Genomic DNA, 17,881 nt, shown 5'->3' with positions numbered 1-17,881 from the left:
TATATATATATATCACAAATGGTACTACCGACACCTCATGTGGAGAACGATACATTCGATATAATACTTCTTTGGCATGGTTAACTTTGTCAGAGGTCAAGGTAAAGCCTAAAAGGTAGCTCAGATATGTGGCTTTCATGTGAAGTATGAGGACACCTTACTAAACACCTTGGGAAATTAAAAAAAATCCCATCAAGCTGCAGAAGACAGAACAATTTTCAGTCTAGCCGTTGTATTTACCCAATCAATATACTTAACAGTCAGGTCTCTGCTCTCTCACATGAGAATTTGTGTTAAGCCTACAAACTACCACACTTTAAAGCTGAATGGCAAGATATTGTTCCAGGATGTCTAATTTCAAGTTGCAATGAATTGAAATATCCTTTATTAATCCTACAGCCAATTCTGATGTTGAAAGAGTTGAAAACATTTTTAGAATGATTTCATAATCCCGTTTTTTTAGTCGTACTTTTTGCAGTTTAGGAATGATGAGTGAATTGGAACACATGCTTACACATTCATACTTGAAACCCTTGTAGCATAGCTAAAACAAAAATATGTCTGCAAAGAGGAAAAACGGTAAATTCTCAATTTCAGTGGATAATATGTCAAAATTCCTCTGTGGTGAAGCTAAAGACTCACTCCCAGCTACCCCAAACGTCAGTTGTTGCTAAATGTGGCACAATTAATTGAGTTTCAGGGTGACTTACTTTTTCACATAGAGACATTTTTTTTCTTTTTTTTTTTTCTTGAAGTATGCTTTTACATTTACTGGAGTTATCTATATTCACTTCTGAACTCATTTTTATGACCTCACAAAGAACAAAAAAAGGAAAAAAATACATAAATGAACAAAAACAGAATAAATCTGTAAGTGATAAACCGTTCTTCACAGTATTGCATGTTAGACAAGTAGCGTCCAAAGTAATTCCTGAAATTCTGGGGTCTGCATGCTGTAAATGTGTCCTTGGTTCATTACACCTGAATCAATTGAATATCTCATTATAGAATGTGATGACAAACAGAATATGGTATTTGCAGTACTTGAATCCATTTGAACCGTGTTGGGACAGGGACACTTCAAAAACATCCAGCATTCCAGCCCCTAAAGACTGAAATCAAACGCCACTGACCTAGAAGATCATCAGTATATCACACACAAGGCAGCACTCAATAATTGCACATTTATTTCCCAAAACATACGTGGTATTGACACTTCATTCAGGGATCTTCCTGCTGTGAGTATTACAAATTCAAAAATCTGTCAAATGACTTAAAATAGGGTGACACAGTACAATTGTCCACACCTGATATTCTGATGTTGTTCTACTAAATATGACTGACACTCTGATATAAATATTTGTCAATCATGTGGAATTGAGATGTTTGTCGTTTCACTTTTACCACGCAGGGTCAGAGTCTTTTCTATATTTTAAAAAGCAATTTATGCTTAAAACAAATAAACATAGGATATATCATATATACGCATCCTGATGTGCCATTGCAGAAATATTGAAAAAACCAAAACACATATATCCCATTTCAATAGTATATGACTTATTTAAACTGGCATGTGTTGAGGAATTATGATTGAGTGAGCATTAAATTAATACGAGATTGGTAAATACCCAGTCATGATAACATGTTGTGTTAAACAAAATCAAGGGCCACTTCTATTCTTGCCAGGATATGTGATTAGGCCTAGAGTTTTTCATACACCTTTCAGATTTAGATTTAAAATTATTCACATTTAGCCAAGATTTTTGGTTATGAAAGGAAAAAAAGACATTGCAATGTGCCATAAAAATGTTTTAAAAGTAGCATCATGTTTGCAAAAGAAATAAAATATTGTATACATGTCTTATCCTTGTTAATAACCAATGGAACAATTATTGACATTACACTAATCAAACTATCCCAATAATTGCTTACCGGCTTATTTGCAGCTTGTGTGTCTTTGAGGTTGAAAGGCATCACTGCCAGTCGGAAGAAACATGTTGGTCAAATTAAAATATTTCTTTAAACATAGATCTGCCAAGGGTATGAATAATATTTGATTTACTTGTACAAATATGCTGTCTTGAATTGGCACACTGAACAGTTATTTGCTTACAGAAAAGAAGAATGCAAAGTAAGGAGGCCAACATGAAGGAAACAGATAAAAATAAATAAATAAATAAAATTGTACTGTTTTGCCTCTGATGTGTTTTAGCCAAACATCATCTTCAGAGGTGACTGCATTTTCAAGGAATGGGATTTGCTTGGGGCACACTGCACTGCCTATAAGTTAGAGGATTACCAAGGACCAGGCTGTGGATAGTCAGTGAGGTGTGGGTAAGTATGTTGATACTTGCGAGAAAGTGAATGTGTGTGTGGGGGGTGAAGGATGAGGACAGGGGCAAAGCCTGTGCACAGCCTTGAAGAGTGTAAACAACCTTGTGTGCAGCACAGCACCTCGGGGCGTGAAAGTCTGAGTGAGAGAGTGCTTACTGTGGGTAGCTTCACATGTAGTTTCCTGGATTCAACACGCCCCTGAGGCTTTATCAGCTTTATATCAGACTGGGCTTACAGATTTGCTAATCTGATTTTAAAAACCGAATTAAGCACACATACAGGATAGTTATAATCAAATAGCTGCCAATGTTGGCTCAAGTTTTTACCCACATAGCTTTCATTTCTTTAACACTTTATTGCAGTACTGCTCTTTTAATAATATATCAGGAAAATCTCATTGTCTTGCTCTGTTTATGAGAAACACAATCCCTCTTGTTGCAGAAGACCAGATAAAAGAAATGCACCCTCTGGTGGTAGCCTCCAGAACTCCTTTCTCAATGTAATGAGAGAGAAGGGGCATTGCTATGAGGGGCCGTTCATACATTGCCATGCTTCTTCTTCTTCTTTAAATTCTGCTCAACACAGCTGTTTGAAAAAAAAACAACAAAAAAAATCTTTTCTTTAAAAATGTTATATGGGAAACAGAGATTTGAATAAAAATGCTTGATTAATTGCAACATGTTAAAAAATAAAATTAGTAATATATTTCATGACTAAATTATAAAATATATTCAGAAGAAGTATAATATTTTTATAGCACTTGTTTAAAATAAGCTTGACAAAAAAAAAAAAACACTCAAGTTGGCTCTAATTGCCTCACATTCCATATTATTTTTTCCAAGTTATTGTGACTAAATGTGGCATATAGTTTATATATTGCTTTATTGCTAAACACAAAAATACTTCTTCATCCTTCATTGGCAAAGAAGCAGACAAGATGTGATCTAAAGGAATGGGGGGAAAAAAAACTCCTTGGGAAGATATTTTTCTTTTTCTTTTTTTTCTTTAGGAAATATATTCATAGAACCTGGAGCCTAGTACAACACTGACATGTGTTTCCTTATTTACATACAAACACAAATACTTCATGAGACCATTACCCCCCCCCTCTCCAATCCCCTCCACCTTGATGTTACAAGAAAAGAGCTGTGATGGCTGGTTTTGCCCCGAGGCTACTGTTGGATCCTGTACGCATAGCCCAAATAACACTCTTCACAAAGCGTACTTTTTGCAGACAAGAACAGATTTCTACACTGAGATGCGAACCGTTCAGCATACACCCAGGCACAAACACAAACAACGTCTGCTTCTCTCGGCTGAGTGGCTCCACGATCCTATTTTGGAGAATGAGACCTTCTACAAACATTTCTTGGGTGTGTGTCATCGCTCTATTCCAAACAAACACTGATGTAATAATTAGCTTCATTTTTTTTTTTTTTTTTTGCGTTTCTAATCATAATGTCTAGCTTCATGCAAGACGTTACTGTATTTCAGTCTTACACTCCACAGCACTGTGTGTATTAAATTTGTGGTAAACCAAAACTCACATTTATGTCACAGCATTTTCTTGTAAAATAAAATGGCTGGCTCCCTCATTCAAATTTAAAATATTGCTTAGCCATAAACAATCTACTTTGTCCACGTGCAATAATTAGATAAACAGATTGTAAATTCTCACCACAGAATTCATTGAGTAGACAGCCTGGACATTTGTGAGAGGCATTTCTTGTTAGGATTTACTCTAACTTAGTTCCATGTTGCGTATGCTATCCCTCGCCACCTGTGCCATTCTTCATCTCTCTTTCTCTCCCCACACCAGTAAGCTGTTTCTAATCAGCCATCTCTTCCTTGTTCCCTGATTAAGCTCCTCAATATGTATTACTCACTCTCAGTTATTCCTTGTTGGTTCCTCCTGTTTATTCCCATTACTTCTTTGTTTCTTCCTGGTTTCTTGTTCCCCTTGTTGTTTTATCCTGACTTGTTTCAGTGTTCCTTTTTTGTGCAAGTTTTCCGTTTTATTATTAAAGAAAAATTCAACATGATCCATACTCCCAGTTCCTGTCTGCATTTTGGTCTATCCACAAACTCACTGTGCATGACAACAGGAAGCAATAGCCAAAATCCCAGACTTCCTGTACAAAGCAAAAAAGCAAAGCGTAATACAAGGGGTTGGTTTTTACCAGGCTACCTCTAACGATGCCAAAACTTCATTCTTGAAAACTAATTGCCCTATACAGTAGTTCTTAAATAAAAGTCATATATTGATGCTAATGGGGGTTGTATATGGGACTGAAACTGTCTACGTAGGAACCTCGCTGTCAGAACAGGCCTTTGTAAATCCCAATGGAGTTGTATCAGACACAAGGAAATAAATACATCTGCTGTTATAGTGATTATTGAATAATATTTCTTAAACCTCTTGGGAAATTATAGCTTGGATATGCTGTATCATTTAAAGTTTATCTGTTTTCATTGATGGTAGGAATGTTTTAGAGCTTGCTCTATTGTGTACTTGGCTTTGCTGCTCTATCAATCTCCAATATGGTCTTGCCAAGTTTGCTGATTCACACATGCGTGCATTATGCCAATGGTTACACACTATATTAAGGATAAATAAAAAAAAGAAGAAAAAAAAACCCAGAGAAATATCTCTCAAATTTACTTTATTAAGATGATTTTAGAAACAGAGTCTCTGGGAAGAACAACACCACCATAAAAAATTAATTACCAAAGTTCATTCTCAACAAATTAAACCACTTAAAACGGTAAAAAACTGCCCACATGAGCACAAAGATAACACTGCAGGGTTAACAAGTGGATGAATGACATCCTGTCTATTTTCACTGTTGTGACGGATACAAGGGTTGCTTTAACCCGGGCAGCATGCACATTCCCTATCCTATCATATCAAAACGTATGTCAGTACTGCAAATAAGGGAGGAACCGTATATTGATAACAATGTGCTGAATATTCATCTGGAACGTATTAAGTGGGGAGACGTCCTGTCTTCAGAACTGACAACCCCACTACACGGTCTGAAGATAACACCATGAACACAATACAGTGTCAACATGTCAGTCCACAGATTTGTCATGTTTTTTTCGGTTCACAGAGGACTTGGAGGACAAAGGTCAAGCAGGGTGAAACTGCAATGTGACCAGTATGTGATGCGACATGCGTTGTCTGAAATGACTGGAATAAAAAGTCAAATGTTTTGAAATAAAAAGAGATGGGTCTTGTGCCCCATTTGAATTGTCTCAAGAAATAAACTAGGTTATGGAATGATTCAAAGAAAGACTATCATATAACACATACAAAAACAACAACAACAAAAAATAACATATGGACATACATGCAAGTTAACCTCTCACCATATTGCACAAATTCTCAAGTGGCAATTTGATCTGGCCCTCTTTGTTTCTGTCTAAAAAAAAAAAATAAAAAATGCACGTGTGTATGAAGGAGAGAAATATGCTACACGTATCCCAAAACTGGTTTGGAACAGGTCTGAGAATGAAGCTGAACAAGAATAAATAAAACAGCATATTTTTATAGAGCCAATATTATACAGTTTGGACATGAGCTGTTCATTTTGACCACAAACTAATATTGAAAATATACCTATTTAGATTAGAAACAGGTGAAAATATGTTTGTTTTATTTTACTTTTTTTAACATTTTCAAATGCCGTTAGAGCAGTTAAAAGAACTAATAAAATATGTCAATGCACATACGGAGGGATGTAGAAATGCTAATATTGATCATGCAATAAAGTCTGAATAGTCTGTATTCAGAGCTGATTTAAATAAGAGATTAAAAGATACATTCAACCATTTATATGAAAAATACATGTATATATTTACCTGTCAATCAAATTTAGAGAAGCAAATTTTTGTGATTATAAATTAATGATAAATGTCTTGTACTTGTGTAGCACTTTATCAAGTTCAGAGGACCCCAAAGCTCTTCCCACTACATTCAGTCATTCACCCATTCACCATGAATGTGTGAATATTAGTTTTTATAACATACAGTGTCATTCTGCTCTTATGTATCATTATACAATAACTATTACAACAAGGACGACCTCTGAAACTAAATGCCATTACTAAATGTGAATACTGAGTCTTTCAAAGGATTGAACAGCCTTTTGATAAAGAAGCAAAATAAGTCTAAATTAATGGCAGCTTAAGGTACAACTGTTATCAAGGTTGTTTCAGTTTTCAAAGCAAACTTCGTATGAAGCATGATTCATAAGCGTCCTGTTAAGTCCAACGGAAATCTTTTTAACTCAATAATGCCTACAAAACAGAAAGGACAATTGAGAATAGCTATATTCTGAAAAAAAGGAAAATCAATACAAGGAAAGAGGGTATAATAACTATCAAATCTTGTTTTTTAAATCTGTACAACAAAAAGAAATCTACAAGGTTAACAGTGTAATGAAAATCATATTACAAGACTTGAAGTCATCATACAAAGGTCTGTTCCACAGACCTAAAACGTGCACAGTAAGTTGGTAAGTACTGGTGAAGAATTGCTGTCACTGGTGACAATGGGTATTGTGCAAATGAAAACTACTGAAGTTTAACCTCAACACTATTTGGGGGCTTGGGGGACTCCACCTGGAAGAAAGAGCTGGATGAGTGTTAAATAGTACGATGCAACAGTGTGATGCCTGGAAATCTTAGTGAATCTCTACAAACACTGCTCAGCTCTGAATACAGGAATACATATTGAAAAATATGGTACTCTGCAATAAAATAGTGATGCATTCTCAGCTCATGTAAGTAAAAAAAAAAAATCCATGTTAGTCCACAGTAAATGTCTTCTTTCATCATTTAGTTTTGCCAATTTATTACTAAATGTAGTTCAAATCTAATCTGAAATGAGTGCTATGGAAAAACAATATGATGACACTTATTTATCCACTGGATAACAAAACAATGGCATCATAAGTTTATTTTGTGAGCTACAAATGGCCCATAGGGCCACTTTAGGGTTTTGATATGGTAGCAAGAAATGACAGTAAATTAAAAATGATTAATAAAACCCCAATAACTTCACTACAGAAACCTGGTTTTAAGTTTTACCTTAGCTCCAGATTTCTACTCAATAAGAGGTAGCAATAAAACCATGGTCCATAGACTGCAAATTAGTCTAACATCATACAAGGAAGTATTTGTTTTGTCTATTTGGAAATGCCAATACACAGAACGTTAGGCGCCTTTATGTTGCTGATGAATTTCTCTGGACTGACCTAGCACACAACCCGTCATATTTGTGTTTCTTAAATGTTCGCAAAACATCTTTTCATCTGTTTTTCAAAGCTTGTCTTTGGACCAGTTCGTGTCCTGGATAACTATTACTGTGCTCCCATCACACGAGGACAATTCATTGGAAAGAATGTTATGAATTTCCTGTTAGCTCTTGGGGGGATATGGTTTGTTTTTCCTGTTGCTGGGAGCCAATTCTTTTTTCTTTTTCTTTTTTGTCTTTTTGGCCTCTGTAACATCCTGGCTGAGGAATTTGAATTTACAGAGAGGCTGCAAAGGAAAGCATTAAAAAACTAATATCAAAACTTTGGTTAATCATCATTCATCCTTTCTCCACATCTAACTCCAGACTCCAAGATCAAACTCATTTTTAGACATGGTATGTCAAATACCATCAGTTGTGCTTTTTAAACAACAATTTAAACAGAGCAGGGTATAAAGAAATGCTTTTTCAAGGACGGATGCAACACAAAGCTTGAAACCCATCAAGATGACACAGAAGGGATGGCGGCCTGCTAGTATAACCCACAATGATCTTATGCCATGCTGCTGGTCGGTGTGCTCTGAGTGCTTCCAATGCTAGCATTTGCACTGCTATTCTCTGAGGGTGATGGGTTGGAAGAAACAGGTTGTCGCTTTGCTCTTGAACAGGGACATCCTAAAAAAGAAGGTAGATGCTGATTAGAACCTGATCACAATAACAAAACAAAAAAAGAAAATCATGAAGAACAGTTATACTTCTCACCAGGAAAACTGGCAGCAGTTGACCTCATGTCAAGTCCAGCTGGGTACCCTGAGTTTAATTCAATGAGACCACGTTAAGTCTAGGCATATTCGGTTGGGACATTTGACAAGTTGGAACACAAAAGAAAATAAATATGGAGAACAGCGGTGAACCGCTACCCTTATGGCAAAGAATATATATATATATATATTTTTTTTTTACAAATATTACAACAAATAAATATCTATGGCATGATAAAAGTACATAAGCTTTATTCTTTATAGGAAATATGCAGTCCAGACTTTAAAAAGCCAATGAATTTTGCACGTCAGAGGTTTTCAGTGAGTTTTTTTTTCCAGAGATGAGGAGCAAAGAGACTAAATTATGTTTCACTTGTATAGTTCTGGTCAGGGAACATGTAGTAAAACAGGTTTGTGATAGTTGGGTGATCTACATAGTACCTAATAAGTAATCCCGAGATGACCATTTCATCTCTTAGATTTAAAAATCAAACTTTTTGCACACAAGAACGTAATGAATTAATGTAGGGTTTGGTGTAAAATTACCTATTTTTGTGGCATTATATTGGACTCTGGCAGGAGCATTTTATAAAATGTTGCAAATAAAACCATGCACATGTTTTTCTTTATCCTGTTTTGACTGGAAACTATTTGGGTAATCTTTCTTTTTTTACATGGTGGCAAAATGATACAGAATTAGACCATCTGTGGATGTTAAAATGTAGGCGTAATCCTGTGTCAAATGTGGCAAACATTGTTATCTGAGCTAGTGAGAATATGTTGAATAAAAGTGACCCAAATTTATGTGATCTGTTTTACACAGGTTACAATTAGAATAGGATACAAAACAGAACATGCATTTACCTGTTTTAATCTTGATAAACCACAACGCTCCAATAAGTAACACTCCAATCAGGAACCCTCCAAAAGCAATTCCAAGAACATCTGACAGGCCAAAATCAAAGCATGGCTGATCTGAAAGACCACAAAGAAAAAAAAAAAAAAAAAAAGTGCAATATACCTTTAATTAAAAAACAGCGATTGAATATGATAAAATTGTGTTGTACTAAATGTAAAGCTATGCAATGTGGGGAGATTAGTTTACAATTATATGATGCCTTGTAGTATAATATAATGGATCACTCAGAGTGTAATGCTGAGTCTTTCTGTTCTTCCCTTTTTTGTTTGAAGCTACAAGCAAATGCACCTGGTTCGGTTGTAGTTTTTTGTATCATTTTACATTTGGCAACAACTGGCCAGCAGTCGTAACCAATTTTGCTGGCCAGTAGATTTGACATAGTTAAATAAATAGCTCTGTTGGCATTTTTATGTCATCGTCCGCCTAAATTTTATTGCACATATGAAGCAATGGTGGCCACTGCGGTTCAAATTTTAAAATGGATTAAAAGAAAATATTTGTATTTCAATGAGGTTATAATTAGACTTTAGTAGCGGTATACTAGGAAGTATAAACATAGTCATTTAAGGTCAATTCATTATTAGAAATAGGTATACCCCAATACCACTTGTAAACAATTGATTTATGGTGTAAAGGCAAAATGGAAAACATATGTATATATTAAAATCTATAACGTGAAATCTTTGCAGAGTAGTTATTTTTTAGGTGCAAGCTGTACACTGGGAAGAACTAGGAAAACATAGCATATAGTTACTGCAAATTGCTCAGGCCTCTGAACATAGGCTACACACTAGAAAGCCATTCTCACTTTATAGCTGTGTTTTATTATGATAAAACCCTGACTATGTTTTCTTGAGAAGAACATCAATTTTGCCCTTCCGTCAAATATTTTTCAACCCTATCACCTCTATAAATGAATAATGAATTAAGGGCTTTCATTTTCGTGTATTAAAAAAAAAAAAATCTTGGATGTTCCTGAAACCTTTTGTATTACTCTCTAGTTCTTTTCATCAATTTTAACACTCAGAGAGGTTTTAGTGTTTCACAGGTTTACGTGTCTGACTGAGAGGAATCGATTTTAAAATTCAAATTTGCAATAGCACCATGTAAGCTGTCAGAAATCTCCACCAAAGCAGAGACACAATGCTTGTTCTGAATTGTATAACAATAGAGACAGTGTGCAAACAGATGCCTTTTTTCTCTCTCTCTCTCTCTACTTGACTTGCTACCTGCAAAGATCTTCTCCAAAGCAACCAGAACATTTCTAAGAAACTAATCATCACCTGCACATGAGTTTCTCTCACCTGCCTCTGCAGCCTCCTGTTTCCTGCTGAAACAAGCTAAGTTAAGTTTTGGGATATAGGAGTCATAACTCAACTCATCTGTTGTTTAATCTGACTTAAAGGGGTACACATGGGACAAAAAAAAGCAGTTTTTTGCTGAAACATAAACTACCTAACACAGTAGGTGAATTTAAACTGAAGCACTGAGAAAAGTATGACAGAGTGAGACGATGGAGTCACTTGTTTCTATTAGCAGAAAACCTTAAGGTAGAAATAAAAGCACTCTGAAGCATCTAATATATACACTATGTTGTTCATTTAACATTTGTGTATTACTCGCAAAGCGTAAAGCTGCTTCTGTTCAAACAAAAAACACTTAACAGTCAACCTTAAATTGCTCCCAGGGCACTGAAACAGTGACATCTGGTGGCCGTACATACCGACTGCATCCCAACCTCGTTTGTTGATGTTAGATTACAAAGGAACATTCCTTGTCTCTGAATTGGGAAGAAACATCACAGCGTCTTGAGACGGCCTTCCTCAGAGACTTGTTTTCTCCAATCACTGGCAGTGTTAGTTTGTATAAGTGGGCCTTTGACAGCAAAGCTGAATAAACAGTTGCAGGAAACAGAAGCTGCAGTGCAGGTGGGGAGGTATGGAGGGACATCAGGCCTGCGCCATGACTCCCTGCCCCTGGTATGAAAATCAGCAAACAGGAAGGATTGCTGAATGGAGCGGTCGCTGCCGCTTGATAAAGACTCGGAAAACAATGACGCCTGCTAGTTATGCTTATTTATAGTAATTATTCTATCTTTGTCATAACAAACTGGACTCCATGAAAAGGTTTGTCAGACTTACAAAGTTTGAAGAAAAAGTTCTTTTTTGTTTGTTTCTTCACAATTTTGGCACCTTCAGTGACATGTAGTAACCAAATTAATCGATTTCATCTGAATTGTGCAGCCAAACTCGGATAAGTGTGAAGAGAATGGTGGCACATGTGGTTTGCATTTAGAAGAGAGTGTTGTTACTAAGTTCATTCTGAAATACTGAGCTTGTGTGAAAGTACACACCCACACAATTCTGAGAGGTTCTGTTAGGATATCTTTTTATTTATTTTTTTTACATTTAACAAGGTGTGTAAAATGTGTGAAGAGAGCTAATGACTAAAGGAACGAATGAACCAACAAATTAATTTAGAAAACTGATTTGCAGATTTGCTTTTTCAAGGAAAACTTTATGAATTACAATGAAACAGAAGAATTAGAAGAAGAAAAAATATCGACTACAGCATCTGGAATGTTATTTTGCAGTGAGTCGTACTGCTGATAAAACAGAGAGTGCTATATTACTGAGCTGCTACAAAATTCAAGCTAATGCCATTAATTTCCTTAATATTTTTCGAGTCACAGATTTTGTTTCTCTCATCTTGAGAGAAACACATCCCTCTTTGAGACAAAAATGTTCATCAGTCCTTTAATGGCTCGAAGCTCACCAATGTGTCTGGACATCTGAATAGTCAGACTTTTTGGAAGCACAAAGGATTTTAGCCCACCCACCCGCCTGCCACTGATTCCCCCTGAGGGCTGTTACGTGTGACTGTGGCCACAAGGTCAGCCTGCAGACCTTCCTAAAGGACGAGGCCCTGCCCTACCGCCGCTCACTGGCTTCATTGAATATCCTGTGTTCGCTGCTATGACAATCAGCCCAGGCAGCGTTGTGCACAAATAGTGCTATAATAGGAAAAAATGTCAGCACATAGTATTACTCAATTACTAGCTGACTGACTGACTAGCAGTTTAGTCCAGGAGGCATGAAAGGTAAATTAAATGTTATGATTATTTGTGTAGGAGTTTGACAAGTTTGTTACTATGAAACAGATAATTTATGAAAATGAACATCAAGGTAATTTTTTAAAAAATAAATTAAATTAATAAATAACTTCTCTCACCCTGTGGTTGGCATGACTGCATAATCTCCAGATTCTTCTCTGCTGTCCTCACTTTGTCCTCACAGACCTGTGAGTGAAACAGAAAAATAACTTTAAAAAAATTTCCTTTTTCAGGAAATGAGCTGAAAAACTTTTTTCCAGCAAATGTGACCGGACAGTATTTTATACTACTTGGACAATCACCATAGACAAACTAGGGATGATGATATAACAACACAGTATAGCATTTTGCATCGAGCACATCAATAATACAATGTCATTGCTATAATGCTGCTTTTCACTTGCAAAGCTGAAAACCAAAAAAAACCCGCAAAGACAATGCAGAATACCAAAGGAGTGAACAAAACATAAGGGCAAAGCAAATAAAAGGAGAATCCACCAGGGAATTTCCACAGTTACCACGCTTCAGGCAAAGCTGGTGAAATATTCCCCTCATAGTATGAAAAAAATAAAAATAAATCATTTATGATTATGGTAATATTTTCAATAATTTCTCAGGCCCTAATAAACGATTATTCAAAACCACTTTAGATGTAAATACGTCTAAGCTGAAACTGAGATACTCCTGTATAATATGCAGAATGTTTTGTGCCTCTGCCAACTGAAAATATATGTTGTTTTGTCGAAAAAGCCGTTGTGAAATACCTCCTCCATCTGATATGACTTGTCAGAGAAGCATAGCTTGACAGAGCATTGTAGGACCCATGTGCTGGATGTTCCCTCTGGCATCTGATCTAAGGAGAAGCTGAGCCGCGCGCTGTTGTGACAGGGGTCAGCAGCGCAGGACTCCAAGAAGATCGGGAGCTCTTTCTCTGCAGAGGACGAGGCCTTGGGCCTTATGGTGCAGCCAATCACCTTGAGGGCAATTTTTATGTCACCTATGGTGTTCGTAGATATCTATAAGGAACAAAGACGATATTAAATAAACTGCAGGGAAGCAACACAACTTTTAATAAAATGTAAGCAAGAGATGCTTCTAGAGATTTCGTTTTGTGATCTCCTGGATGAATCGTCTAAGCACTCTTAAAGTAATTTTGGTCTCCTTACCCTCCTGATTATATTTACTTCTGTTCCCTGTTCTCCATTTGCAGTGATGCAAAGAATGGCATAAAAAACAAATGGCGTTACTAACGCCAGTACTTTTTTTCAGTAATGAGTAATCTAACAAATTACTTTTCCCATCGTTACAATGGTCTTCCCTTTACGTAAAAATGTGGCAGGTTACTTTAATTCAACACAGAGAAGGCAAAGGCACTAGACCAGGAGCTAAGGGGAAGAAGAATGTGCTACTGATTGGCTGAGGAAGAGTAAAGCAGACATAAATTAATCACAACATCACGTGCTTCAACAAAAATAGTCCACAAGAATGACGATGTGGCTGCTAGCAGGCGCAGACTAAACCCAGGTGAAACTAAAATAAGCCTGGCATATGAAGCAGATGGAGTGACCCTGTCTAAGCAGAGCGAAACTTTGGTTCACTCATACAATGTAGCCACAACAATAGTCTACAGAGTTTTCTCCATACACTATTGCTGAGGGTTTAGTTACTGATTCTGTTTGGTGAGAAACATTTTGAATATATATTTTAAAGCCCCAGTAAATGTCCTAGTAAAGCCCTGGGAAGAGGCATTGAAACCCCTTCCACATTGACAGATGTTAATACATGTTGATGACGGTTTCTCGTTTGTTATTTCTTGATTATACAAGTCTAACAATAGCCCAGCTTGGAGAAGAAGTGAAGTTAAATTAAAAATATGAGTTTATTCACCGCTAATAAATTATTTGATAATGGGGGCAATGGCTTTTTCACACTGTGCATCAATATTTGAAAACTACTTTTTTTTTTTTTTGTTTGATACTAACATTTTGTTCAGTGATCTGAAACATAAAAGATTTAAAAGAACCAAAAACAGATGAAATATATAAATTACATTAAAAAAAAATTAAGGAGATCAATACATTTTCACAATGATACATGATTGGTCAAATTTTATATGGTGAATTGCTCAGTGATTACAAAGTAGCAACCTGTTGTGACATTTTAGGAATGATATTCAGTCAATGGTTGCGCTATAAAAAATAAAATAAATAAATAAATAAATGAATATATGTAATTTACGGTAAAATACCAGCCACTGTAAAATCCATATAAATATGAATTTTACCGCCACAGCTGCCGGTATTTAGCTGTAAATTAGAGACTTTTTTTTTTCTTCTGCTTCTTCTTTTATTTTCTTAACAGTGTCATGTTTGCTGCTTTTCATTCACTGTCACAACTGGACTGTTTGCTAAACATCAAGGTTGGTACCAAGTTTAACACGCTGATGATCTCTGCTATATGTCAATTGATGTGTGAGTGTATTTGTAAAACAAAGCGGTTATTAAAATAGAAAAATAATACATGGCATGAGTGGGTAAATGTGGCTTGTAAAATAATGTGATTTGGGTGATCAGAAAAATCGTAAATAAATCCTTACCAGTGCGTAGATTCTCTTGTTAGTCTGCAATCTGGCTAAAGGGTCTAAGGGAAAGCGATAGTCTGGGGAGGCGTACAGATGGATGTTCAGGAACATCTGATTCGGGGCATCAGTTGTTTTGGTAATCATACTTTTTGCCATTTCTTCTCTGACTGAAGGAAATCTCTCTAGAAATAAAACAAAAGCAACATTTGCAATGTCTATCAATAGTGCAACATTTGCTTCCCAGCTTTGTGCATCTACTTTCTGCATTTCTTTACAGCTTATTTTTCTCTGATAAGAAAGAAAACTAAAAGTCATACCTGGTAAATTGTGTTGTTTTTCAATCACTAGAGAAATGGTTGATGAGTCCAGTGTTATTTCACTGTAGCTGGTGAAATAACTGACTTTAAAATATTCCAAAGCCATTTTCTGCACAACCTCTGCTTTGTCACCTGTCACTGTACCATTATATTTAGGTAGTGTAACCTTATTTTCGAAACCTTGTATCTGGACGTCGTTGTTAGACTATAAGAAAAGAAGACAATAAAAATAAATTCTTAATAAATATATCACAGCAAGTACTTGACAAGTGCCAAATAACAAAAGGAACTTCAGAAAGCCTAGAAATTGTTCACTAATACAATCAATTTGATTGTTTTGAGTCGGACAGAAATTTGTTTTAGAATGAATTCCATTATACTGACATTTTCTAAAAGGTATACACATAACATGGAAACTTACGCCAAGCTTCGAAAAGCCCATGTTGAGGAAGGTCCATGTGGTGCCCTGAGGACCTCTCAGGAAGAAAGAAATGCCCTGAGTTTTAACGAGCAAGGATACATTGCTGCCATGTGGAGAGAGAGAGAGAGAGAAAAAAAAGAGGATTACGAAAAAAATATTTGGTAAAAATTGAGGAACATAAAATTCTGTTTCTTAAAAATATAAAGGTTACCGAACGGGAGAACTGTCTGGAATGTTTATGACATGTATCTCCTTATCGTCTGGGTTTTGTGATTTCAGTGCACAAGACATGATCCTATCTGGAACCATGTCAATCTTCATAAAGTGCTTTTCTGAGATGTCTTCGTTGGTAAGTACACAATCCGTAGGACTAGCTGTAGGTATGCTGGTAGGTTTAGTTCCTACAAACAAACAAATCACAGCTCATCATTGATCATTGAGTAATACAGCATTTTAATGGAAAGTCAAGTTTAAAACATAGGCACTGTGCAAAGTAATGAGCAAGTCGATGGTTACCACAAAGAAGAACACTAAATCTATGTGTCACAGAGGTTAAAGTAGTTAAAGTAGTAGGTCTTAATGAGAGTGTTGTTCAGGTAAAAGGTTTCAGACAATGTTGCTATATTTGATTAGACACTTTACAACATGGACAAGAAAAAAAAAAAAACAACTAATCTTATTTCCTTTTAACCCTTGTAAGGTGTTCATAATTTGATTAACTTTGAAGGCGGGCTGTTCTTTTTAATCTTCCATTTTCTCCCTCTAAATGCTCTGGATACGTAGCGCGTAGTGACTGCATGTTCCCCACTGATAACATTTGACTGTTTTTGTCAATTATTTTCCACAGCATCTCTATGACGTCAGTGCATTTGTAATAATAAACTCAGAGACTTTGTCGGAGGTAAAGCGATTCGGTTCAGCCTGTTAAGGGGCGTTTCACTTTGGAACAAATTGCAGCTGCTGATTGGACTGTTGCTGACAAACACACCGGACAGATCGACACGTGGCGTCATACAATTTTGAGGATCTCATGTCGTCCATGAAGGAGACAAACTCTAAGGTCGCAGGGGAACCCGAGGTCACTTTAACGAACATCGCTGAGGTGATTAAGAATCGGTCTGATGATTTTCCCTCGAGACGCTGACTACTCTACCTTTTTACCTGCTGAGTGACAGGCCAGAATTTTGGTGCCAGTCTGGATCTTTAGCTAGTGAATTGTCAGCAGGATTTCTTTATTTGGTTTTTAATGCTGCACTGAGGGGTTTTTATACATCCTATCATTATATAATTCATACGTATGCATTGGACAAATTTCCTGACAAGCCTCTACACTGGCAAGAAAAGCTCTTTGTTAACCCAAGCAAAGTTAAACAACGTTTTTCTTACCCTGTGCTTCTATTAGTGTGATTTTTTCAGGATTTTTAACAGTAGTGAATGAAGTCACACCGTCAAATTTCTGCTTTGCCCACGTGATCAGCTCCTCGTTTTGATGGGGCATTTCTTCTTTGTAGACATTGTTCTGAGGTTTACTGGTCAGTGTAATTGTGGAATTATTTACCTGTGAAACACAAAACAAACACAGCATTTCGTTAACTGCAGAAAACACAGGGCTGGATCAATGCCTTTCTTCTCATCATGTTCCTTTGTCATTCCCCTCCGCTCCTTTTTCTTATCCTTCACCAAACTCTCCCTCTATTCTCTGAGCCGGGCTATGAAAGAGAAATGTTTATTATGGCTAAGTGACCACGAGCCGAGTTGCACAACCTCTTTGGAGCCAAGGTCTTTCCTTTGCTTCCTGAGTGGGGCCAGGAAATGGGACCTTTTTTAGTTTTGTGCGTCACCATAGTCGGCTGGAATCTGGCTCCATACAAGGTATAAATATATACATCCATCTCATTGACTAGACACTGCCGTTTCCTTGTCTGGACGAATGGGAAGTAAAGAAGTTTGCATGTTGGGTTTAGTGGACCCAACATGCAAACTCGCGGATTAGTGAACAGCAGCAGAAATGTGGCGTGGGTAGTGTCTAAATTGGACTGATGCTTCCAGAATGCTGAGAGCAGCAATGCCTTCCGAGTGTTACAAGTGTCTCGGTGCATTAAAAAATCTCTTTCAACTAAATAATAAAATTCTGAGTTGCTTCTCTTTTGTTCAAGGGTTTGAAATGCATAATGCA

The 17,881-nt window shown here is 36.5% G+C and overlaps 1 protein-coding gene across 1 annotated transcript in view; it reads right to left on the bottom strand.

Moving 5' to 3' along the window:
* Positions 1-4,980: 4,980 nt before the first annotated feature.
* eng (endoglin) overlaps positions 4,981-17,881 on the bottom strand; it is a 28,323-nt gene continuing 15,422 nt past the window's right edge. The window contains exons 4-13 of the mRNA XM_007558997.2: positions 17,092-17,263; positions 15,917-16,106; positions 15,706-15,808; positions 15,285-15,489; positions 14,983-15,149; positions 13,151-13,402; positions 12,506-12,572; positions 9,220-9,330; positions 8,357-8,404; positions 4,981-8,269 (exon numbers count right to left, since the gene is read on the bottom strand). Coding sequence (XP_007559059.1) covers positions 8,148-8,269; positions 8,357-8,404; positions 9,220-9,330; positions 12,506-12,572; positions 13,151-13,402; positions 14,983-15,149; positions 15,285-15,489; positions 15,706-15,808; positions 15,917-16,106; positions 17,092-17,263 — 1,437 coding nt within the window. The 3' untranslated portion in view covers positions 4,981-8,147. The remainder of the gene's footprint in view (positions 8,270-8,356; positions 8,405-9,219; positions 9,331-12,505; positions 12,573-13,150; positions 13,403-14,982; positions 15,150-15,284; positions 15,490-15,705; positions 15,809-15,916; positions 16,107-17,091; positions 17,264-17,881) is intronic.

Source organism: Poecilia formosa, unplaced genomic scaffold (genome assembly GCF_000485575.1).
Source record: "Poecilia formosa unplaced genomic scaffold, Poecilia_formosa-5.1.2 Scaffold100, whole genome shotgun sequence".
Taxonomy (NCBI): Eukaryota; Metazoa; Chordata; class Actinopteri; order Cyprinodontiformes; family Poeciliidae; genus Poecilia; species Poecilia formosa.
The sequence above is the reverse complement of the archived record's forward strand: the minus strand, read 5'-3'. Positions and strand labels throughout refer to the sequence as shown.